This window comes from Ursus americanus, chromosome 17, assembly GCF_024610735.1.
Source record: "Ursus americanus isolate L20-20 chromosome 17, mUrsAme1.1.p, whole genome shotgun sequence".
Lineage (NCBI taxonomy): Eukaryota > Metazoa > Chordata > Mammalia > Carnivora > Ursidae > Ursus > Ursus americanus.
The window spans coordinates 55,112,998-55,138,693 of NC_142143.1; the positions used below are offsets into that span (position 1 = coordinate 55,112,998).

The window sequence follows — 25,696 nt, forward strand, 5'->3', positions numbered from 1 at the left end:
ATAAAAGGAATACGCCATAAAAAGAAACAAGATTCTAATAAATACTAGGACATGGATGAACCTTGAAAACATTATGCTAAGTGAAATAAGCCAGACACACACAAAAGAACAAATATTGTGTGATTCTACTTACATGAGGTACCCAAAACAAGCAAATTTATAGAGATAGAAAGCAAAACAGAGACTGGGGGAGGGGGGAGAAATGGGTAATTATTCCTTAATGGGTATAGAGTTTGTCTGGGATGATGAAAAAGTTCTGGAAACAGATAGGGGTAACAGTTATACTACACTGTTAATGCAGTTAGTGCCACTGGATTGTACACTTAAAAATTGTTAAAATGGTAACTTCTATGTCTAGTTTACCATAACTTAAAAAAATAATAAAAATAAATGAAGAATACCTACACATTAAAAAGACATTGAAACAATGGGCAATGCACCAAATTCACCAGTAAAATACACATTCCTGGTAACTCCGTTATTCTGCTTCTAGGTATTTCCCTCGGACAAACTCTTGCACACTCACAATGAGACCTACATCGCAGCACTGTGCGTAAGGGCATTAGAGTTGATACCCGACCATTCCTCAACAGAGGAATAGTAAGTAAACAATGAAACACAACACAGCCATTAAAATCATTCAACTAGATCTCCATGTCATGCCACAGAATGGCAAACACTGATTACTGAAAAAGCAAGTTGATACCACTAATGTGTAATTTTAAAATACAAAACAGAGGCGCCTGGGTGACTCAGTCGTTAAAGTGTCTGCCTTCGGCTCAGGGCATGATCCCGGCGTTCTGGGATCGAGCCCCACATCAGGCTTCTCCACTAGGAGCCTGCTCCTTCCTCTCCCACTCCCCCTGCTTGTGTTCCCTCTCTCGCTGGCTGTCTCTATCTCTGTCAAATAAATAAATAAAATCTTAAAAAAAAATACAAAACAATCTATATTGCCTAGGATATGCGTACGACTAATAAAAGTACAAAGCAAGCAGGGAGATGGCTGTGGTTGTTTCTGGAGAGGAGGGAGAGGGAAGAAATGAGAGGGTGGGCTTTAACTAGATCATTAGCATTTTATTCCTTTCTGATGCAAATATGGCAAGATGTTAACATCTGTTTCCCTTGGCAGTGGATTTATGGGTCTCTATGACATTATTTTCGGTAAGTTTGAAATGTTTCATAATTAGAAATTAGAAAGGGAAAAATCTTAGATCCCTGTGAAATCTTACTAATATAAGAATTGAGTTGGGGACCCAAATTTGTTTAATTCAAGATGGGTAGCCACTCCCAAACCCCACAGGGACTGCACTTTTACCAAACACCATGCACACTGCTCCTCCCCAGGAGGCATTGGGAAGACGGAACTTCACTCTGCTTGCCCTGGAGGTGGAGGTTTACTCCATCGCGAAGGCAATGAACTTGGGTGGTCTATCAGGATATCAGAACTAAAAAACGAGAAACCACCAGACAGGAATGCCCTCAACTGCCTGCCACTAAAACCTCCAGACTCCCCAGCCAATGCAGCACCCTTCTATTCCCCTTATAACCCTAATAACCCCTTATAATCCGCTCAGGGTAACTGCTCCCGTGTTCCCTATCCCAGCCCTGCCCACATTCTCTTCCCCATCTTTTTCCTGTGACTCAATCTCTCCTTTCTGCCAGGTCCACCCAACAGCATTTACACATGCTCCCATCTTAAAACATGAAACAACAAAATACCACTCTCCCCAACCTCATGACCCCTCTAACTAGGGCTCGCCTTTTCTCTCTTCACACCCAGACTTCTTCAAAGCCTTCCACTTCATGGGGTGCCTGGGTGGCACAGCGGTTAAGCGTCTGCCTTCAGCTCAGGGCGTGATCCCGGCGTTGTGGGATCGAGCCCCGCATCGAGCCCCGCATCGAGCCCCGCATCGAGCCCCGCATCGAGCCCCGCATCAGGCTCCTCTGCTGTGAGCCTGCTTCTTCCTCTCCCACTCCCCCTGCTTGTGTTCCCTCTCTCGCTGGCTGTCTCTCTGTCAAATAAATAAATAAAATCTTTAAAAAAAAAAAAAGGCTTCCACTTCTTCATCACCCCACTGAAATTGCTGTAGCAAAGATTGCCAATGACCTCTACTCAGGGGAGACTGGGAGTAGAGGACTTAGAACTTTTCATCTGGTTCCGCCTATGGTCTGAATTCTCATTTCCTTGTGCATGCTTTGCTTTTATTAAAATAATAATTCCCATGATCACCTACGAGCAGTTTTTCATTCTTCTCTTCCCTGAAGGTTCAGCTGCAATGGCCGCCATGGACCAGTCCCTCCTTGAGATGCGTCACTGTAACTCCTTTCTGGTCCTTCTTCTCGGCAGAGTCCCCCTTCTGCCCACGGTTTCAACAATGGCTTCCTCAACATTGTGTTTCACTTTTTTCCCCACTATATACTGTTTCTTTGGGAGGATTTTACCCAGACCATGACTCCAATCATAGCCAATATGTTGATGACTCCCAGCCCTCTGGGTTCAATTCGGATCTCTCTCCTGAGTTCCAAACCTGCAGATCCAAGAGCCTCCTCACAAATCTCTACTTGGATGCCTTCAGCCACCCGAACTGTCATACTCAAAACCAGAACCATCATTTGCCTTCACCAGACCTACTCCTCTTTCTACTATACCTAACTCAGTAACAGGAACCACCCACCATCTATCCAGTTGCTCAAGCCAGAAACCCACGAATCTTAACTCTATTGACTGTCCCCTAAATCTCACCTGAAATTCACATCTCTTCATCCCCTGGGCCACCTTCTTTTCTCACCTGGATTGCTGCAACCACTTCATAACTGGCCTCCCACTCACCTGCTACACTCCAGCCAGAGTGAGCCTTCAAAACCAAACGCGGATGTGGCATCACTCTGCTTTCCCCCTTATTTCTCAGATTGTCTAAACTCCTCAACACAGCCCAGAGCTTCCTGACGTGTACACCTGTCCCCCAACATTTGCTCAGCCTCACCTCCCGCACTCCCTTCCTACAACTCTCTCCAGTCACCATGAATAGCTATCCATGGTCCCTTGCCTCCAGGCCTCTGGCACTTATCCTACCTTCCACCGGGAGTGCCCTCTTCCCTCCTCCCCCTCCTCTACCACTTCTGGACTAACTCCTCAGCCTTCAACTGTCAGTTCAAAGGTCATGTTCTCCAGGAAGATTCCTCTTTACCTAGACTTGGCCAGTGCCTTTATTGTGTGGCCCCCTGTGATATCTACTACACCCGTCAGACTTTATCCTGCTGGTTGTGGCTGTTTAATGTCTGTCTCCTGAGAGCAAGACTAGGTCTCTCAATCGCCATTTTATCCCCAGTTTCTATTATAGTGCTTGGCACAGGGCATATGTTCAACAGATGAGAGGAAAATGCAGTCTTTGCCCTCAGTTTTTGGTCTACTGAAGCTCAAATAATAATAAAGAAATAGGGGCTACTGGGTGGCTCAGCTGGTTAAGTGTCCGACTCCTGATCTCAACTCAAGTCTTGATCTCAGGGTTGTGAGTTCAAGCCCTGCATTGGGCTCCACACTCGGTATGGAATCTACTTAAAAATTAAAAAAAATTACAATATAATAAAGTAAGTGCTATAATAGATTATATACGTGTATAAATGCTTGTGGGTTGCTATGGTCTGAATGTTTATGGCCCCCTAAACATTATGCCCAATGTGATGGTATTAGGAAGTGGGACCTTTGGGAGGTGCTTAGGTCATAAGGGTGGAACCTTCACAAATGGGATTAATGCTCTTGTAAAAGAGGCTCCACAGAGCTCCCTAGCCCCTCCACCATGTGAGAATAAACAAGTCTGTGACCTGGAAGAAAGCCCTCACCCCACCACGCTGGCACCCTGATCTCTGACTTCCAGCTTCCAGAACTGGAAGAAAAAAAATTTCTGTTTATAAGCTACTCAGTCTGTGGTATTTTGTTCTAGCGGCCCAAACAGACTAAGCCGTGGATATATGTGGACATGGACATGTGTATATGAAATGCTGAAGAAACCTAACCAACCATCTGGGTTAGCCAAGAAAGTTCACATGAAATAAATGACATTTGAACTGGCTTATCATTCATTCAACAAATAATTTCTGGGCACCTTCTTGGTGCCAGGCAATGTTCCAGGCACTAAGGATAAAGCAGAAAATAAGACAGACAAAGAATTTTAAAAAGAAAAGTCCCTGCCTTCCCAGAGTTTATCCTAGTCGGGGATGACCAAAAGAGATATTAAACTCAAATAAGATAATTTCAGGAAATGATACATGCTTTCGAGAATATAAAACACTGTAGGTGTTTACCAGCATGGGGGCAGAAGGCTGAGTGTGTTCTGTGTGCCTACAGTAGGGCTCCCTGTGGAGGTGTCACAGGAATATATAACCTGAATGAGGGGATGGAGCCAACCACTTGAATATCTGGGGGAAGACAGCTTTAGGCAGACGGAACACAGAGACCCATTGATTCAGAGAACAGAAAGAAGGCCAGTGGGGCAGAAACACAATGAGTATTTATATCTCCAGCCCAGACCTCATCCCTGAACTCCAGAATCACAGAGCCAACTACCACCTGGACATCACCACTGGAGGTCATTTTGACCTTCACATGTCTAACACCAACCTTGTTTCCCCTCCAAACCCATTCCTTCCCATTTTAATAAATGACAGTTGCATTGTCCCAGTTGTTCAAGCTAAAAATCCTGGAGTCATACTTGACTCCACCCCAAATTCAATCCATCAACAAATCTTATTGGCTCTACCTTCAAAATATATCCGGAATCTGAGGGGTTCCCACCACCTCCCCGGGCCACCCCAGTCTTGCTGAAGTATTTGGATCCAAGCCTTTGTGCAAGGCAGTATCACTGAAGGCTTTCTAGGACTGGACAGAGAAGTGACACTTGCCATAGTGGTGTGTTGGGAGTCAGCTCACACCAGTTCACAACAGCCAACTGGTAAATGTTCAGGAATGTTGCAAGATGGTTGCCATCACAGTGACAGCATGAATTTGGCAATGGTAGGAATATTTATACCACAGATATTGGCTAATATTACAAATCAAGGCTCCCCCCTGCACACCCCCCACTCTACCCTGGTGGTGAGAGCGTTCAACATCTACCAGAACACAACTGCATGTGAAAATCTGTATTACAGAAAGATGATTCTTGTGTGATCGGGTGTGCAATTCTGGTCTCTATGGGTGTTTCTGTTTGTGAATACACATGAGAAGCACCTGAAAAACCTTTCCCACCATTCATCTGCCTGCTTGCCTGAATACAGTTAAGGACTTCGAGATCAGGAACACCTGTTAAGAGACTGTTGGCAGTGATGCAGGTGAAAGATGAAGGTGCCAAGCACAGAAAGAAGAGTGGTCAGAGAAATCTAGAAGTCATTTACTCTGAGAGAACTAGATTCCTTTCCTTCACACCACTCCTCATTTTGTAGTCACAGACTTATTTCTGTGATCTTTTGTTAACATGTCTTCCTGTCTAGACCGTACGTTCCCTAAGGGCAGGGGCTGCATGTTTGCCCCCCATTGTACGCCCACAGCAGAGCCCAATGCCTACATCAGTACCACCTCACTGACGAGTCATTACATGAAGAAAGGAAGAGTCAGTGATGACGCTCAGGTTTCTAGCTTAGGTGATAAAGAAAGAACATGGAAAAAAGAATAGGCATGGCTGGGGGTTCCCAGGGGAGGATTTGGGAAGTGTTGACTTGAAGTTCCTTGGACTATCTAGGCAGTTGTGTCCAGCTACCAGCTGGAAATAGGAGTCTTAGAGTTTTAGGTCTGGAAGAGACCTTCTGGAGTCTAACATGCAACCCTGCCCTCTTCCCTCAGAATCTAAATTGTCAACTTCCCTGTCTTGAGACTCACCCGAACCTCGGCCTCCCGTGGCCTCCCATTGAGGTCGCACTTGGACCCATTGCCATAGGTCTGGCTGTGGTAGCGTTTCAGGCGATGCTGCTTGGAGGCCTGGGGAGGATATCAAGAAGGAAGGCGGGGGCAGAAGAAAGACAGCAAAGAGGAAGAATAGCACTTTGTCCTAATGGCCACCAAGCCCCAAGCAACATGTCAGCTAATCCTGCCCCTCCCCTTCTGGTCAGGGCTCTTAGTCTACAGCCAGGACCCCATTCTCTCCCAATCCCAGACTCCTGACACCTTGGCTGTCTCATCATCCCAGTCGAAGGCCGATTGGTAGTAGCCGAGATAGAGGACTTCACCTTTGATCTCTGAATCTACAAGAGAAACCACAGTGAAGCACCATTACTCCCTTCTAAGAGGACCAAGAGGGAAAGGGACTGGGGAGGCAGGTCACCTTCCATGCCACGGTGCTGAGGGTTTAGGGGAAATGTAAGCGTGAGTCACCTTCCATGTGGTACTGCTGGATGTGGCGTCCATAACAGAATTCATACGTCCACCAGTCCTTGGTCTGACAATAAAAAATGAACAATCAAGGGGCTAGAGTGCAGATGTCTCTGCTCGGAACCTGAATCTCTCCCGGCTCCAAGACACGTAACCTCTCAACTACTTCTCATCCCCTCTGCTTCCACACTCAATTCTCCAGATTCTCAGTGAGGAGGAAGGGCTGCTTTCCTTCTGTGACTGGGAGAAATACCGCTAGAGTATGTTTTCCACCTGTGGTCTTTCCACTCCTCCCTTTTTAAAGATTTTTTAAAAATCCTCCTTTGCCTTCCATAAAGATAAGAAATCATGGTATCCTTGAAGCACTCAGACCAGGAAAATACAGAATATTCAAATATTAATTGAACTTCTACAACATTCCTTCTACTGTTCTGGCCACTGGGGAGACAGCTGTGAACAAGATAAATTCTCTGATCTCATGGACTCACATTCCAGACCAAAATTAAATAAACTGATGATTCAGTTGGTAAGATGATTTCAGATCATGAAAAATGCCATGATGAAAATAAAATAGGATACTGGGCAGAGAGTGACAGGGTCAGGGGGTAACTTTACCAGGAAGGCTTCTCTAGGAAAGTGTCTCTCCTACCTACACTGACTCTCTTCTGGCACCTCAATCTTGGTTTAACCATCTGAGATCTGCTATCCTAATCCTCCTCTACATTCAGCAAGGTGTCATAAGTGGTTGCAGGATTCTTTGTTTCTCTCCTGTCTGTACAATATGTCTACTCCTCCAATGGCCTTCTTAACTCCCACAGGTCCTCTGGATCCCTCTTCATTTGCAGGCACTCTGATTCCCAGATAGCTAGCCAGCTCCCAAGCCCCCATTGCATCCTCCCCAACCCCTTTCACCTTCAGCAGGCAAGGAGCATCTTTCATTGGGCTCAACAACTCAGGGATCCCAGGCCCTCGGTAAGCAGGTGCCTCCTCCTCCCTTTCACGCTGGAAGTGAATAGCTCCAGCTGGCAGGCGACATTCATAGCGTTGTTTGTACTTAGAGGAGACAATCACCACGTCGGAAGCTTGGCTCTGGGAAAGAAGGGAGGGTCAGGGGGCAGGGAGGCAAAGAGAGGCTGTGATCAGAGAGAACAACGAGATCCCTCTGCAGATCCTGGGGAAGAGCCCGTTCAAGTCAGAATGACCAACAAGTTCTCCAGCTGTGTTTGGCGGGTGAGGGGAGAGAGCACTCCCACTTCTCCGCGGGGCGGAGTCTGGGTGCTTCGATCAGGAACTGAAGCTGACAGCGGGAAGCCCCACCCCTCCCAGTCCCTAGCCCCAAGGGAATGGGTCTCAGTCAACGAGCCTTAGGAGTCATCGTAAAACCCCTACCAACTCTTCCCGATTCTTCTTAGGCTCCCGCTGCAGACTCCACGGTTGTCCTTCTTCCTCCACCTTTTCCCCCTTTCCCTTGCCCCAGACCCTGGCCCCTCCACACCTCCTCACCTGCCCTCCCATGACAGGCAATGGCAGGATCTCGATCCCATAACGCATTTCACTCAGCTCCTCTAGGTTCAGGCTGCCGACACCGCCAGTCAGACTTGCGGGTAACAGGAGCCCCAGAAGCAGCAGCCCCAACAGACTGGACAGCAGCGTTTCCGCCGCCATCTTTCGTTCACCTTCTTACCCAGAGCAGCTCCTTCCGCCCTAAACCTGGCAGCGGCCTCACCCCGCCCATGAACGTTGCGAAGTCTCATTGGCTAAGCAGTCTGTCCCTCTCACCTACCTTGTTCCCATTTGTAAACGTGGCTCCGAAGTCCACGGGGAGGTGGACCACGACGATAAGCAAAACCACTCGCTGCTCGTGATTGGTCAGAGAGGCCAACCAATTATCGAGGACATCAGACCCCCTCCCATCCTCTCCAGTCGCCAGGGAGGCGCGGTCTAATGCGCTGGCCCTTGGAAGCAATTTTTCTGTCTTCGCCCAACTGTCATGCGCATCTCTTTTTCTCATTTTTTTAAGCCGTTTCTTGCATTGTAGACTGCCCCCGCCAGGTGGAGGATTGAGGCCGATGGGTGAGTACACGCAATACCCATGAAAGTTACTTAATACTTGTTGCAAAACAATTATGTAAAAACATTCCTCTTTTCATATACACATACAGCTTTAGGGCAATCTGGTAATTTGTGTCAAAACCTTTCTACACGATCCTATAGTTGTCCGCCAATAAAATTATCCTAAAGAAATAACGGGGGCTTCCAGTTAAAGACTGGGGGTGGGGTGGGAAGTAATTGCCGGTATTATCCTCCAGGCCCAGAAAGGAAAAGGAGACAACAGCCGCAATATTTTAGAAGCTAGAAAACAAACGGAGGAACAAAATGGCTTAGCAAACCCGAGAAATTGATTCCTAAACAAAGATATACTTTTGGAAAAACTCCTCTGGCGAATGTGACCAGTCCAAAAGAGACATCCCAAAGGTACCCTCATCAGGGTTCTCTTAATGAAATAGATGAAAGAATCCTACAAGTAAGCCCTTGGCCTACATGTCCCAGCTCTGACATGGTCCAGCCGAAAGGATCATTAGACATTTAAGGAAATCCTTTAATATACAAGAAAGAAACCAAAACAGACAAGAAGAAAAAAAAGCAATTTAGAAGAAACAGAAATTGCAAGGGAGAGGGGCGCCTGGATGGCTCAGTCTGTTAAGTGGCTGCGTCCAGCTCAGGTCATGATTTCGGGTCCTGGGATCAGGCTCCACATCGGGCTCTTAGTTCAGCGGGGAGTCTGCTTCTCCCTCTCTCCCTCTGCGATCTCTCACTCTCAAATAAATAAAATCTTTTAAAAAATAAATTGCAAGGGAGAAAAAACTTTAAAATAAAACAAACCAAAAAAAATCCATCATTAATATCCTCAGAGAGATAATATATTATATCCATAAATTAACAATAGGAAGCTATTTTAAAAAGTAATTACTATTAAGATTAGCAAAAATGAGCTCTTGGAAATCAAAACCATGATAGCAGAAATAAAAAATTCAATAGAAAGAATGGAGAATAAAATTGAAAATCAAATTTCCTCTACTTAAGAAGAAAATCAATAAAAATTAGAGGATCAGTCCAGAAGGTTGAATGTCTGAATAACGGGAGTCATAGAAAGAATAAAGAATCAGAAAGGAAGAAACAATTAAAGCAATTATTCAAAAGTATTCCCCTGAAATGAACAACTGAGACACTAAATTGTAAGGACATACTAGCAAAAACAAATCAGACCCACACCAAGATACATGATTATAGAATTTTGGAACACTGGACACAGAGAAATAATTCTAAAAGCTTCCACAGAGAAAGAACAAGTTGCATACAAAGATCAAAAATCAGAACCTGGGTGGCTCAGTTGGTTAAGCATCTGACTTCACCTCAAGTCATGATCTCAGGGTTTGGGGATCAAGCCCCATGTTGGGCTCTGCCCTTGTCATGGAGTCTACTTGTCCCTCTGCCCCCTCCTCGTGCTCTCTCTCTGAAGTAAATAAATAAAATCTTTTTTAAAAAAGCAGAACAGCATTCGGCTTACCAATTCATCCACACTGTCAGGTAGAAGACAATGAAAAAATGCCCTAAAGATTATAAAATAATTATGCTTACTATATTTAAACTTTTTAAAAATTGTATTTACTTGTCAGAGGTAGAGAGCACAAGTAGGGGGAGAGGCAAGCAAAGCAGGCAGAGGGAGAAGCAGGCTACCTGCTGAGCAAGAAGCCGGATGCGGGACTCAATCCCAGGACCCTGGGATCTTAACCTGAACTGAAGGCAGCCGCTTAACCGACTGAGCCACCCAGGCATCCCAATGCTTAACATACTTAAAAAAATAAAAAAGAAAACTGAAAATACATCAGAAAACAGGAAACTATAAAAATGATCTAACATTTAAAGTAGAGTTTCTAGAAATGAAAAAATAAAGTTTTAAATTAAAAATTGAATGGATAAAGTAATTAAATAGTTTAAGAAGAAATTATTCTTCATAGAAGAATTCCAGCTAATAAATGCAGAAGGAATACTATATTGTCATAATTTTACAATTCTAATTAAATAATTAATTTAGGCAATAGTCATCAATGACTGTCAGAAACATTATGTAAGAGGCTTATAGGTGAATCAAGCCCATACCATGTACATACACTGATAAAACTTAACATCATGGAAAGAGAAACAACCAAACATTATGTGCTTCTTGATTGGATACAATAGGAAGCACAGAGCATTATCTATGGAGGATTCTTGCCAAAAAACCAAAATTCTAAATATAACTGTCAGCTTACAGGAAATATGAGAAATAGGAGAATATGTTAAACAATGCCAGGAATGTAATCAGGAATAAAATAGAATCAATGCCCCAGTTTCTTCAACAAATACATGCAAGGAAAAATTGGGAGAGGGGAGAACTGTTACATATTAAAAGAGGTTTAAGAAAGATATCAATCAGGAGGCCTGGGTGTCTCAGTTGGCTAAGCATCCAACTCTTGGTTTTGGTTCAGATCATGATCTCAGTGTGGTGAGATCAAGCCCCACTTTGGGCTCCACACTCAGCGGGGAGTCTGCTTGAGATTCTCTCCCTCTGCCCTTCTCCCTGATCATGCATTCTCTGGCTCTCTCTCTCTGTCTAGTAAACAAATAAATCTAAAAAAAGAAAGAAAGAAAGAAAGAAGAAAGAAAGAAAGAAAGAAAGAAAGAAAGAAAGAAAGAAAGAAAGAAATCTATCAACCAAATGCAATGTAGATCTTGTTTGGATCCTAAATCAAATTATCTATAGAAAGACTTTTATGAATTAATTAGGGAAATTTGGACACTGGTTGGATGTTATATAATAGCAAGGTATCATTGTTAATGTGCTGGATGCAATAATGGTGTTATAATTATGTAAAAAAATCATCTTTATCTCTTAGAGATACACACTCATGTACTTACCAATGAAACAGTATAATGTCTAGCATATGCGTTAAAATAATTCCGTGGGAAGGACAGCTGGGTGGCTCAGCCGGTTAAGTGCCTGCCTTCGGCTCAGGTCATGATCCTAAGGTCCTGGGGTTGAGTCCCACATCCAGCTCCTTGTTCAGAGGGAAACCTGCTTCTCCCTCTGCCTGCCACTCCCCCTGCTTGTGCTACTCTCTCTCTCTCTCTGATTAAATAATAATAATAAAAATAATAATAGTAATAATAATAATAATTCTGTGGGAGTCTGGGAGAAACAGTGGGGGTAGAAATGAAACAAAATAACCATATTTTATAATAGTTGAAGCAGGATAATAAGTACATGGAGACTCTTTATACTTTACTTTTGATTGCATTTAAAATTTTTCATTTAAATTTTCTTTTAAAAAACTCAAAAAGCAATTTACATTTACCTGAAAATAGAATTAATGAAATAGAAAATAGATTGGAAGAAATTATTCAGAATGAAATACAAAGCAACAAAAAGAGGAATATGAGAGAGAAAATTACAGAGAGTAAAGTGAGAAATATAACTAATTGGAGTTCAAGAAGGAGTAAAGGAGAATGAAGCAAAAATAATGGTTCAGCATTTTCCAGAACTAATGAAAGATACAAATCTACAGATTCAAAAGGACTAATGAACTTCAAGCAGAATAGATGAAAAGAAGTCTACACACAGACGTATCATAGTGAAACTGAGTAACACTAAAGAAAAACAGCAGATCTTAAAAGCATCCTGAGTGTGGGTTGCCTGGTGTATGCATTTATTGAAATTCATTGACCTACAACATTTAAGACCTGTGCATGTAAATTTTACCACAATAAAAATAAAATTAGATGAAAAGCAACCAGAGAAACAGATTGCCTTCAAAGGAGCAGCAGTAAGATTGAGAATTGACTTCTCAATGGCAATAAAAGCCAGAAGACTGGCTGAAGATGGTATCTTCAGTGTAATGAAAGAAAATAACTCCCACTGGGAATGTTACAGCCAGTGAAAATTTATTTCAATAATGAGGACAAAATACAAATATTTTCAAATCAAACAGAAACAAACCCAGGAGGGTTTACAATCAGCGGGCTCTGGTTAAGGAAAATCCTAAAAGATGTACTTCAGGCAAAAGAACAAAGATTCTTGATGGAAGGTCTGAGATGTAAGAAGGAATGAAGTGGAGAATAGGTAAAAATCTTGCATGATCATTGGCAGTAAAAAACAATACTAATGTCTTCTGGGAGTTTAATAACTATTAAGATAGAACAAAAACATGCCAAAATAATAACATATGCATTGGGAGGTCAATGACTAAAGTTAAATTGTGCGAGTTTTCTTGTATTGTCTGCAAGGAGGACGTGCTGAGTATCCAACTATGTCTTCCAAGCTTCACATCCGCCCTTTGATATATCACGGTGGTGCTGGGACTACTATTCTGAAAAATGTTTTATTGTTTTAAATAAACTATTTTTACAGCAGTTTTAGGTTCCCCAAAAAATTAAGCATGAAGTACAGAGTTCCCATATAACCCCTGTTCTCATACATGCACAGCCTACCTTACTATCAACATCTCATACCAGAGCGGTACACTTGTTACAATCAATGAACCTACTTGACGCATCATTGTCATTCAAAATTCACAGTTTAAATTAGAGCTCACTCTTGGTACTGTAAATTCTATGAGTTTTGACAAATGAATAATGATGTGGATTTACATTAATAGTCTCATGCAGAATAGATTCACTCCCCTAAAAATCTCTATGACCACTTTATTCATCCCTCCTTCCCTCCTAACTCCCGGTAAACCCTGATCTTTTTATTGTTTCCACAGTTTTGCCTTTTCCACGATGTCATATAGTTGGAATCATATAGAGTGTAGCCTTTTTAGATTAGTGATATGCACTTAAGTTTTCTCCATGTCTTCTCATGACTTGATAGCTCATCTCTTTTTACCCCTCAATAATAGTCCATGTCTGGATGTGCCACAGTTTATTTATCCATTCACCTGCTGAAGGACACCTTGATTACTTCCAGGGTCTGTCAGTTATGAATAAAGCTTCTATAAACATCCATGTGCAGGTTTTTGTGTGCATGTAAGTTTTCAGTTCATTTGAGTAAATACTAAGGAGTGCAATTGCTGGATTGTATGCTAAGAATATGTCTAACTTTGTAAGAATCTACCAAACTGTCTTCCAAAATGGCTATATCATTTTGCATTCCAATCAGCAATGAGTGAAAATTCCGGTCGCTCCACACTGGCATTCTGTATTGACAGTGTTCTGGATTTTGGCCATTCTAATAGGTTTGTAGTGGTATCTGATTGCTGTTTTAATTTGCAATTCCCTAGTGACATATGATATGGAGTACTTTTTCACATGCTTATTTGTCATCTATGTATCTTCTTTGGTGAAGTGTCTGTTCATGTCCTTTTCCCAAATTTTGATCAGGTGTTTGTTTCTTATTGTTGAATTTAAGGTTTCTTTGTATATTTTGAATAACATCTCTTTATCAGACATGTCTTTTGCAAAATTTTTCCCCACTCTATGACTTGTCTTCTTATTCTCTTAATGTCTTTCAAAGAGCAGAAATTTTAATTTTAATGAATTCCAGCTTAAAATGATTTCTTTCATGGATGGTGTCTTTGGTGTATATCTAAAAAGTTATTGCCATACCCAAGGTCACCTGGATTTTCTGTTCTTTTTTAGGAGTCCATAGTTTTGCATTTTACACCTAGGTTTATGATCCATTTTGAGTTAACATTTGTGAAGGGTGTAAGGTCTATGTCTAGATGCTTTTTTTCTCTTTTTTTACATGTGGGTGTCCAGTCGTTTCAGCACCATTTGTTGAAATTTTTCTCCATTGTATTGCCTTTGCTTCTTTGTCAAAGATCAGTTTAGTATATTTATGTAGCTCTATTTCTGGGCTTTCTAGTCTGTTCCATTGATCTATTTGTTTGTTCTTTCACCAATACCATTACATTTTGATTACTGTCATTTAATAGGAAGTCTTAAGTAGTGTTAATCCTCTGACTTTGTCCTTCTACTCCAATATTGTGCTGGCTATTCTAGTCTTCTGCTTCTCCATATAAACTTTAGCATCAGTTTGTCACTATCTACAAAATAACTTGCTGGTATTTGAAGTGGGATTGTATTGATCTATAGATTAAGTTGGGGAGAACTGACATCTTGATAACATTGAGTCTTCTTATCCATGAACATAGACTGTCTCTCCATTTATTTAATTTTCATTGATTTCTTTCATCAGAGTTTTATAATTTTCCTCATGAAGATATTATACACATTTTGTTAGATTTGTACCTAAGTATTTCATTTTGGGGAGTGGTAATATAATGGTACTGTGTGTTTTTTTGTTTTGTTTTGTTTTTTTAAAGATTCTATTTATTTATTTGACAGAGAGAGAGACAGCCAGCGAGAGAGGGAACACAAGCAGGGAGAGTGGGAGAGGAAGAAGCAGGCTCCCAGCAGAGGAATCCTATGCACGGCTCCATCCCAGGACTCCAGGATCACGCCCTGAGCTGAAGGCAGACGCTCAACAACTGAGCCACCCAGGCGCCCCCAATGGTACTGTGTTTTTAATTTCACATTTCACTTGTTCATTGCTGGTATGTAGGCAAGCAATTGACTTTCTTCCTTTTTTATTGTGTTAAAATGCATATAACATAAAATTTATCATCTTAACCATTTTTATTTTTTAGAAGATTTTATTTATTTGTTTATTTATTTGTCAGAGAGAGAGAGCAGAAGCATAGGGAGCAGCAGGCAGAGGGAGAAGCAGGCTCCCCACTGAGCAAGGAGCCCAATCGGGGCCAGAACCCTGGGATCATGACATGAGCTGAAGGCAGACGCTTAACCAACTGAGCCACTCAAGGGCCTCTATCTTAACCATTTTTTAAATGTACAGCTTGATGGCATTAAATACATTCACATTGTACAGCCATCACCACCATCCATCCCATAAACCCTTTTCATCTTATAAAACTGAAACTCTATACAGGTTTCCCTGCTATCTGAAAGTAGAGTGTTTGTATAAACCTTTCTTTTCTTTTTTTTTTAAAGATTTTATTTATTTATTTGACAGAGATAGAGACAGCCAGCGAGAGAGGGAACACAAGCAGGGGGAGTGGGAGAGGAAGAAGCAGGCTCACAGCAGAGGAACCTGATGTGGGGCTCGATCCCACAACGCTGGGATCACGCCCTGAGCCGAAGGCAGACGCTTAACCGCTGTGCCACCCAGGTGCCCCTGTATAAACCATTTTCATAAGCCAGAGTAGTGTAAAGCAAAGAAGCAAATACCATTAATTTATATGCAAAACTTTCTGAGTGTTCCTAGACTCAAAAAATAACTTGCCAAATCATACCAAATAACATGTGAAACCTACAATAGCACTAAAGATATAGCAACATCAAGAATGATATGATAAATACACAGCCTAAATAAAGTGGAAATAATGCATGTACAGTGTAGTTTTACTTATGAGAATTGAGAAGACCGCAAGCACACTGGAAACTGAAAGGGGATGATCGTGGCTCAGTCATTCACTGGAGGGTAGGGTGGTGGAAGGACAGGATCCTAGGGTGTAGGAGAGAGAGGAAGAAGTTCATCTATGACTATCTCATCATTGTCTGAATGCGTCAGGGCAGGCAGATTACTAACGTCTACACCGTCTTGTCTGTCTGCCTCGATGTCAAAGGTCGAGGTTTGTCATCTGCTGTGATTGATATGGCTGATGTGGAAGGCTTGAAATATGACTGTATGCTTGACTGCTTAGCCTCACACATTTTTGTATCCTACAATTCTTTGTAGGCACTCAAAACATCCTACAAACCTGTCCTAAACCTACATGCCCTTTCAAAATGAAAGGCATATTTTTCTGCATTTATTGCGGCACTGCCAGTCATAGAGAAAACCTCAAACACATGCTTCACTTTCTGTTCCTGGATGACTCCCCTTGCAGGCTGTTTGCTCTCGCATTCACTTTGGACTCGTATCCTTTCCTCTTACAATTGCATCAGCTTTTCGTCTGTCAGCTCTTGGTCATGGAATGCCGAAAGCTCTTCAATGTCACCTTCATTAACTCTCACAAACTCAGCCTCCTTAGCCAAAGTCACTATTGCCATATTTATGGTTGGTTTGAAGACTTTAAAATCATTTACCACTTCAGGACACAGTTTCCTCCATATGCCATGTCTCACTGAGACGGTTGGCCTGTCCAGAGCATCTCCAAGGTTGGCAACTGGAATTTTATACTGTAGTCTCCAGATTTCTCATAAAGATGCTTCGGACTTGCCCTCTCTGTCAGTGGCACTTGCAATAAAATGCACCACATTTTGCAATATAGTAAGCTAAGCCTTAATTGTGGCTGTCAGGCCTGGTCACACGGTTGTAGCAGTGATGTCATATTAGGTGGTAAGAACACAACACAAGTGTTACCACCATACTCGGTAACTCCAGGTGGAGACGCGGCATACCCAGCAATAATCAGAAGACACTTGTTATCAAGGTTGTTTTCTCTGAAGTATATGTCAACAAAAGGACTAATGTATCCACTCATATACTCAGAAAAACATCACTTGGGTATTACAACCATTTCGATGTGAACAAAACACAACCGAAACTGTATTCTTATCAATGCCTTTACGTGCCCTAAGGTTTTTTTTTTTTCTAAAGATTTTATTTATTTATTTATTTGACAGAGATAGAGACAGCCAGTGAGAGAGGGAACACAAGCAGGGGGAGTGGGAGAGGAAGAAGCAGGCTCCCAGTGGAGGAGCCTGATGTGGGGCTCGATCCCATAACGCCGGGATCACGCCCTGAGCCGAAGGCAGATGCTTAACCGCTGTGCCACCCAGGCGCCCCCCTAAGGTTTTCTGAATGGTACTCTAGCAGAGGCCTGAGGACAGCATATTAGCGGTGTTAATAATAAGCATTAGGGTCAACCTGTCCTTTGAGGCCTTGTGTTCCTTAGTCTGCTTTTTTTCTATTGAAATACATGTCTTGCCCAGGAGTGTTTCCCTATAGGTTGCATTTGTCACAGTTAAACATTTGCTTACACAAATAACCACCTTGTGTAATGATCGTCTTCCGTTCTAACAGGAACTTTTTGGCGGCTTCGGTATCAGCGAAAGCACCACCTTCAGTAAGCTTTAAGCTGGGAAGCTGCCCTGGCCTCAAAAACCAATCAAACCACCTAGGACTACCTTTAAATTACACTTTCTTTCTTTTTTTAATTTAAGATTTTATCCATTTATTTGAAAGAGAGAGAGCATGAGCGGGGGTGGGGCAGGGAGCGGGGAAAAGGGAGAAGGAGAAGCAGACTCCCTGCTGAGGAGGGAGCCCCACTCAGGCTGATCCGGACCCTGAGATCATGACCTGAACCTAAGTCATGATCTCCCAGGCGCCACACAGGCGCCCCAAATCCCACTTTCAAAACACTTTCATCACCATCACCCAGTGCTTTCTGCTTCAGCTTATTCAAAAAAACTGATTTATTTCTCCTTAAGCGTAAGATAACGGAACACCACACTTTGTCCACCCATCGGTCCACTCAAGCAACAGATTCCATCTTATCCATTACTGGTGCCGACAAAAAGAGAGCTCGGCTACTAACAGAATCAATAGTAACTTTGGCACCTTTCGAGATTCTTTCTCTCTGTGTACATAGTGTGAATGGTGGATGCACGTGAGTTCAACACACGCACAGTGTCTTTATTTTGTTCAACACAATCCAAACTCTTTTTTTTAAGTAATTTCTGCACCCAGTGTGGGGCTGGTACTTACAAGCCCAAGATCAAGAGTTGCACACTGCACTGACTGAGCCAGCCGGATGCCTCCCCCACCCTTTCTAAAGGAATCTTTATTTATTTATTTTTTAAGGTAGGCTCCGTGCCCAACATGGGGCTTGAACTTATGACCCTGAGATCAAGAGCTGCAGGCTCTACTGACTGAGCCAGCCAGGCGCCCTTCAAAACTCTTAATTACATCCAGTTCTATGTGAAGCGTAACGCCCTTATGAGCTCTCTTAGGCTCTTCTGATCCCTTAGGACACATCTTGCTAACAGATGCACAAAATAAACTGAGATAAAGCACAGATGCTCACAGACACCGTCCAAAGATATGGCGGCTTGATGCTGAGATGCTGGGTGTAGTTCCCAGGGAAGGAGCTTGGTGGGGCCACTCTCGCTGCTGGGTCGCATGCCGCCGGTTTAACACCTTGCTGCAAAATGAACACTGAACGCTCTTTTCACTTTTTGCCTTTTAACTTTCAAGACGTGGGGGATCCCTGTACCTATTAAACAATAACTCCCTGTTGTCCCCTCCCCCAGCCCCTGGCAACCCCTGTTATACTTTCTGTCTTTATGATCTGACTATTCTAAGGACCTCAAATAAGTGGACTCATACAGCGTTTGTCTTTTTGTGGCTGGCTTATTTCATTTAGCATAACGTCCTCAAGGTTCATCCGTGTTGTAGGCTATTTCAGGATTTCTTTTCTTTATAAGGCTAAGTAATACTCCACTGTGGGTGTAAGCCACATTTGCTTGTCCATTTATCCGTCCATGGATACTCCGGTTGTTTCCACATTTAGCTGTTGAGACTACTGCTGCTATAAACACGAGTGTACAAATGCCTCTTCGAGACCCTGTTTTCAATTCTGCGGGGTGTGTACCCAGAACTGGAATTGCTGGGTCTTATGGTAATTCTATTTTTAATTTTTTTCTAGAACTGTTAACCAGCGCAGTTGTAGCATTTCACATTCCCACCAGCAGTGCACAAGGGTTCCAACTTCTCCACATCCTCACCAACACTTGTTGTTTTCTGGGTTTTTTCTTTTAAAGGACTTATTTTATTTTTTAAAAGTAGGCTCCAGGCCCAACGTAGGGCTTGAGTTCATGACCCTGAGATCAAGAGTCACATGCTCTACTGACTGAGCCACTCAGACACCCCTGGGTTTTTCTGATAGCAACCAACCTGATGGGTGTTTAGTGTTACTTCCGCATAGTTTGGATTTGCATTTCCCTAATGATCGGTGATGTGAAGCATCTTTCCATGTGCTTATTGCCGTTTGTGTATCTTCTTTGGAGAAATGTCTGTTCAAGTCACTTGCCCATTTTTGGATTGGGTTATTTGGGTTTTTGTTGTTGGGTTTTAGGAGTTTTATCTCTGTATAATCTGGGTATTAATCCTCTATCAGATATATGATTTGCAAATGTCTTCTCCCATTCTGTGGGTTGCCTTTTTACTCTGTGAATAGTGTTTTTGATATATAATTTTTTTTTAATTTTCATGAAATTCAACTTCTTTTTTTGTTGTTGTTACCTGAGCCTTTATTGTCGTATCCAAGAAATAATTGCCAAATCTAATGTTATGAAGCTTTCGTCCTATGCTTCCTTCTAAGAGTTCTCTTGTTTGAGATTCTACAGTTAGGTAGTCTTTCACCATTAGGTATGAAGTTTGCTGTGGTTTTTCATATATGACTTTTATTATGTGGACGTAGTTGCCCTCTATCCGTATTTTGTTTGGTGCTTTTATCATGAAAGGGTGTTCGATTTTGTCAGATTCTATTTCTGTATCAGTTGAGATGATCATGTGTTTTTCCCTTTATTTTGTTGATGTGGTGTATTACACTGATCAATTTTCATGTGTTGAATCATCCTTACATTCCTGGAATAAATCCCCCTTGGTCACAGTGCATAATAATCCTTTTAATATGCTGCTGAATGCTGCTTGCTAGTATTTTGTTGAGGATTTTTGTATCATGTTTATAAGGAATATTTGCCTGTAATTTTCTTTTCTTGAAGTGTCTTTGTCTGACTTTGGTATCAGGGTTAAGAGACCGGAAGTGGAGTGCTGCTGTTAAAAAAAAAAAAATCGAAACATATGGCATTGACACAGCAATCAGGTGGCAGGCAATGAGAAAATTATACCGGAGGTTCAAAGGATGGCAATCTATTTGTGCTAGTAAACAAGACAGTAAACATTGTTCTGGTAATAAAACAGCAACAATTCTGGGTATTTCAAATAGAAGGAATTTAATACAGATAATCATTTACAAAAGTGTCGCAAAGGATGAAGTAGCAAAAAGAGGAAGATAAGATTACTCAATGATTAGCAAATGCCGGAAGTCACTAACTCTAGGGCCAGTGGAGCAGAAGGGGAAACGGTATTGATAGGAGCCCACCATTGCTTGGCTGCTGTGGCTGCCTGTCGAAACCACGCGGCCTGAACAGGACTCAGATCCCGTTGCTACCTCTGTCACCATTGCATCTCCCTCTACCACTGTCAGAACCTAACGAGAAACCAGGTGGTTAGGAAGTCTGAGAAATGTAGTTAAAGTATTCCTACTCGACGTTGGAGAAGATGTTCTAAAAGGCTAAATGTGGAGTTCAGAGGCCAAAGCCTACCCGGAACATCATGTTCTGTGCAGTGACAAAATACTTAGTAAAATGTGCCTGCAATAATGTGGAGAGCACACCGAATGTTATTAATCTCTAAGAGAAGGGGTTGGAAAGAATCAAATGGCCAGCGTGCACTGGCAAATTTGGGCTGTATTACAAGAAAGAGAGGAGCTCAGGGGAGAATTGGCCTTTCATTTTTGCAAGCAAATGTAAAAGGGAATCATATGTCCAGAAACATCAGGCCTTGAAATACTGGAAGACTCTATTGCTTCATGGCTCAAAATAGTGAGAATAGAACTGAGAAGGGCCTGACCAAAAAGGCTCACTAATATCCAGCCTTGTGGCAAAAAGCAGATAAAGAATGTGTTCTCTCTTAAGTCAAGAGAGAGCAGCATATGGATGGGGACACAAAGAAATAAAGCGTGCTTAGGAACTATGACTAGGAAAGAACTCTGAATATGATTACTACGAGTCAAATGGAACTGACTCAAAGTATACAGGCCAGAAGCTAGGCTTTGTTTGTTTGTTTTGTTTGGTTTTGTGTGAATGCATCTGTGTGTGTGTGCATGTGTTTTTACAATCTTTTGTAGGTATAATTAACTTACAACAGACTAAACATATTTAATGTTTACCATTTGAGTTTTTAACATATGTATAAAACCATCACCATAATCAAGGGAATGAACAGATCCATCACTCTGAAAAATCTCCTTTAAATTTTTGAAGCATTGCATTTCAAAGAAACCACAAACTGTCTCTGACAGCTTAAATGTAAAATCACCATAAGGCTTCCAAATTTCTACATATTGGAAGTGGGCTCTGAAATTTGTACAGCACCAAGGAGGAAATATTTTCCAAAGCCCACTTGAGATATGGACATGGGGGATAGGGAAAAGAAAGCCACCACCCGCACCAAAGGTGGACCCACGGGTCTTGGAGAAAAGAGACAATATTAATTCAAATAACAGAACCAGAGCTAATCAGAGACACTCTCCTCTAACCAGCAGGAAACTTCACTGTGCCTGCCCTTCAGGACGTCAGGATCACTAAGGGCCACTGACTGCAGCCGGTCGTCCACTCTTTCATGTCTGAGTGCGAGCGAGCGTCTGTTGCAGCTGTTCCGCACCTGCCTGCCCAGGTATTAGGTGCGGCGGGGAGGAGACCGGCAGGAGCCACATCTGCAACCCAGGAAGAGGACTTCATTTTTTTAAATTAATTAACTAACTTATTTATCCTAACTAACTTATTCTAGAGATAGAGAGAACATGTGTGCACAAGCGGGGTGGGGGAGGGCCCGAGGGAGAGGGAGAGAGAGAATCCTAAGCAGGCTCCATGCCCAGCGCGGAGCCCAACCCGGGACTCAATGTCACAATGCCAAGATCATGACCTGAGCCAAAATCAAGAGTCGGATGCCCAACCGACTGAGGCACCCAGGTGCCCCTAAGGAAAAGGACTTCAAATAACTCTAAGGTTTTGGTTTGAACTTGATGCAAGGACTAGATCTGAATTTGAGTTCTCTGACTTGGCGGGGAGTGTATGATACATGTGTGAGTAAAAATAGAATGACTACGTGGTGACCAAAAAGGTAGACTCCAGGAGAGGCCATATCATGTGTTCATCAAACTCATTTCATTTTCCTTCTGAACATATATACAGCTAAACTGCACTCCCTAGTCTCTGCTGTGGTTAGCTGTGACTGAGTTTTATCCAACTGCGGGGGAAATGAATATACCACTTTCAGGCCTGGCCCGATAAATAGTCTGTGTAATAATCCATGTTCTCTCTTGTCATTCATTTGTGAACTCCATGGTTCAAAGTAGAAATCCTAATGTAGTTAGAAAACAATTGACTGATAATAAAAATATTGTTATATCAAAATCTGTGGGATCAATGAAAAGAAAAAAATCCAAATTTAATCCAGATCTAACTACCAATTTATAGAAAACACAGGACTCGGGCGCTCAGTGGCTCAGGCAGTTGAGTGTCTAACTCCCGATTTCAGCTCAGGTCATGATCTCAGGGCTCGTGAGATCCAGGCCTGCCCCATGCTCCATGCTCAGCACAGAATCTGCTTGTCCCTCTCCCTCTGCTTGTCTCCCCACTTGTGCACTCTCTCTCTCTCTAAAATAAACAAATAAAAAAGAAAACACAGAGGGCCCGAGGAACACATTAAAAGACATCCTGAGGATGCAATCAGAAAAATCAGACTATGGAAAACAAGGGGGCAATTGTCTAGTTTCTTCAACAAATAAACTGTAAGGAAATAAAAAATGATGGTGGAACTATCTATAGATTAAAGGAAGTGTAAAGAGCCATAACAATCTAATGGAGTATATGGACTATACGGACTTTATTTGGATTGTTATTCAAACAAGCCAACCATAATTTTCTCGTAAAAGAATTATGAGATAGGGGCGCCCGAGTGGCTCAGTTGGTTAAGAGTCTGACACTTGGTTTCAGCTCAGGTCATGATCTCAGGATCATGAGATCAAGCCCCCCCTCCGTGGGGCTCCATGCTCAGTGGGGAGTCTGCTTGAGATTCTTTCCCTCTCCCTTTGTCCCTCCCCCTGTTCTCTCTCTCTCCCTCTCAAATAAATAAAATCTTTAAAAAAAAACTTTTTAAAAATCTTTTTTAAAAAGGATTTTATTTCTTTATTTGAGGAAGGGGAGAGAGCCAGAAGGGGGGAGGGGAGGGTGGAGAGGGAGAAGCACACTCCCTGGTGAGCAGGGAGCCCACCCTGGGGGCTCGATCCCAGGACCCTGAGATCATGACCAGAGCCAAAGGCAGACACTTAACCAACTGAGCCACCCAGTTTCCTCAATAAATAAATCTTTTAAAAAAATTATGAGATAATCAGGAGAATTTGAAAATACTGAATATTTGATAATATTAAAGAATTATTGTTATTTTTTTAGCGTGATATGGCATGCGGTTATGTTTTTAAAGAGGCTTTATCTTTTAGACAAATGTGGAAATACATTCATATATGGATGAAAAGATACGCTGTCTGGGATTTACCTCACCATAATCTATGAGTGGTGAGTGGTAGTGCAGGGAGATGAACAGGGATAAATGAAACAGTCTAGACATAACTGTTGAAGCTAGGTGATGCAGAGGGAGTCATTATAATATTTCTAACTTTATATATGTTTTCAATTTTCCATAATAGAACACTTTTATTTTATTTGTTTATTTATTTATTTATTATTTTTTTAATGTGGACGAGGCAATTTTTTTTTAAAGACTTTACTTATTTATTTGACCGAGAGAGAGCGAGACACACAAACAGGGAGAGGGGCAGAGGCAGAGGGAGAAACAGACTCCCTGCTGAGCAGGGAGCCTGACATGGGACTGGATCCCAGGACCCTGGGATCACAACCCTAGCCGAAGGCAGATGCTTAACCCATTGAGCCATCCAGGCTCCCCTATTTCTTTATTTTTAAGTTTACTTATTTATTTAAGTAATCTCTACACCCAGTAAGGGGCTTGAACTCACGACCCCAAGATCAAGAACCACACACTCTTCCAACTGAGCCAGCCAGGCGCCCCAATAAAATATTTTCTAAGGCAATCTTTAAATAAATACACCTTTTGCCCAGCAATTATACTCATATGGATATATTTACACATGTGCACATGTGTAAAGTAATAATCTTTTGAATAACAAAGGATTGGGAGGAAATAATTTTAATCAGGACAGTGATAGTGAAAAAAATGATGGAATATTCCTAATTGAAATAATATGCAACCACAAAAACAAAGGAGAAAGTTCTATATGTGCTGCCATTGAAAAGTCTCTAAGGGGAATATAATTCCCATTTATTAAGGAGAATAAAAACAAGCTGCCAAACAGTGCATTTAATATCCTTTATTTGCGTGTGAATAAAGGAAACAGGAAATAAGATTTTCTAGTCTTGTGAACCACAAAGAAAGGCTGGAAAGACACACAAAAAACCAAGAGCAAGGTTACCTATCGGGATGGGAACTGAGCAAGTGGGAGAGAAGTTCGGGAGGGAGAATTTTCATTGTGCACCTTTTTATACTTCTTGGGTTTTGAATCACAGAGAAGTATTATCCATTTTGAAATTACATAAAGAATTTTAAATAGCCATAAAAAACTTAAGATACTTAAAGTTGTACTTGGTGAGAAATTTATAAGAGATGTATTTTAAAATAGGAAAAGCCAGAAATGAATGAGCTAAGCCTTATTTCAAGAAGTTGAATCCATTATAAGATAAATAAGTCCAATCAATCAATCAATCAATCAGCAAGCAAGCCAGCCCTGAGGATATAATGTGCAGCAGGGTAAATATAGCTAATAATACTGTATTATATATTTGAAAGGTGCTAAGAGAATAGATCTTAAAATTCCCATCACAAGAAAAAATGTGTAACTCTGTGTGGTGATAAATGTAATAACTAGACTTGCTGTGGTGATCATTTCACAATATATACAAATATTGAATCATTATGTTTTATACCTGAAACTAATATGTTTTATGTCGATTATATCTCAATTTAAAAAGTTGAATAAAGAAATCAAATCAAGCTGCCAAAAAAAAAAAAAGGCAGGAAAATAAAGATTAGAGTGGAAATAATTCTAAAATTTGTATGGAACCATAAAAGACCCTGAATAGCTAAAGCAATCTTGAGAAAAAAGAACAAAGCCAGAGGTGTTGTGCTTTCTGCTCTCAAACTATATTGCAAAGCTATAGTAATCAAAACAGTATTGGCATAAAAATGGACACAGATCAATGAAACAGAATATAAAGCCCAAAAATAAACTCACAATATGGTCAGTTAATTTATGACAAAGGAGCCAAGAATACACAATGGGGATAAGACAGTCTCTTCAATAAATGGTGCTGGGAAAACTGGATAGAGACATACAAAAGAATGAAACTAGGGGCACCTGGGCGGCTCAGTCAGTTGGGCATCTGACTCTTGGT

General features: G+C 41.7%; 1 protein-coding gene and 1 long non-coding RNA gene across 6 annotated transcripts in view; one reads left to right on the forward strand and one right to left on the reverse strand.

Moving 5' to 3' along the window:
* Positions 1-8,059, reverse strand: part of OS9 (OS9 endoplasmic reticulum lectin) — a 32,300-nt gene extending 24,241 nt beyond the window's left edge. For all 4 annotated transcript variants that reach the window (XM_045789732.2, XM_045789730.2, XM_045789731.2 and 1 more), the window contains exons 1-5: positions 7,865-8,059; positions 7,274-7,450; positions 6,365-6,428; positions 6,158-6,234; positions 5,873-5,971 (exon numbers count right to left, since the gene is read on the reverse strand). In XM_045789732.2, coding sequence (XP_045645688.2) covers positions 5,873-5,971; positions 6,158-6,234; positions 6,365-6,428; positions 7,274-7,450; positions 7,865-8,026 — 579 coding nt within the window. In that variant the 5' untranslated portion in view covers positions 8,027-8,059. The remainder of the gene's footprint in view (positions 1-5,872; positions 5,972-6,157; positions 6,235-6,364; positions 6,429-7,273; positions 7,451-7,864) is intronic.
* A 236-nt stretch (positions 8,060-8,295) lies between these two features.
* The window catches only part of LOC148108689 (uncharacterized), a 29,032-nt gene continuing 11,631 nt past the window's right edge, over positions 8,296-25,696 (forward strand). Inside the window, exons 1-3 of one of the 2 annotated variants that reach the window (XR_015727211.1) lie at positions 8,296-8,434; positions 14,747-14,914; positions 21,754-22,014. This is a non-coding gene — a long non-coding RNA (uncharacterized LOC148108689). Of the gene's footprint in view, positions 8,435-14,746; positions 14,915-21,753; positions 22,015-25,696 lie in introns of those variants that run through there. The other variant, XR_015727210.1, reaches the window with a different exon arrangement.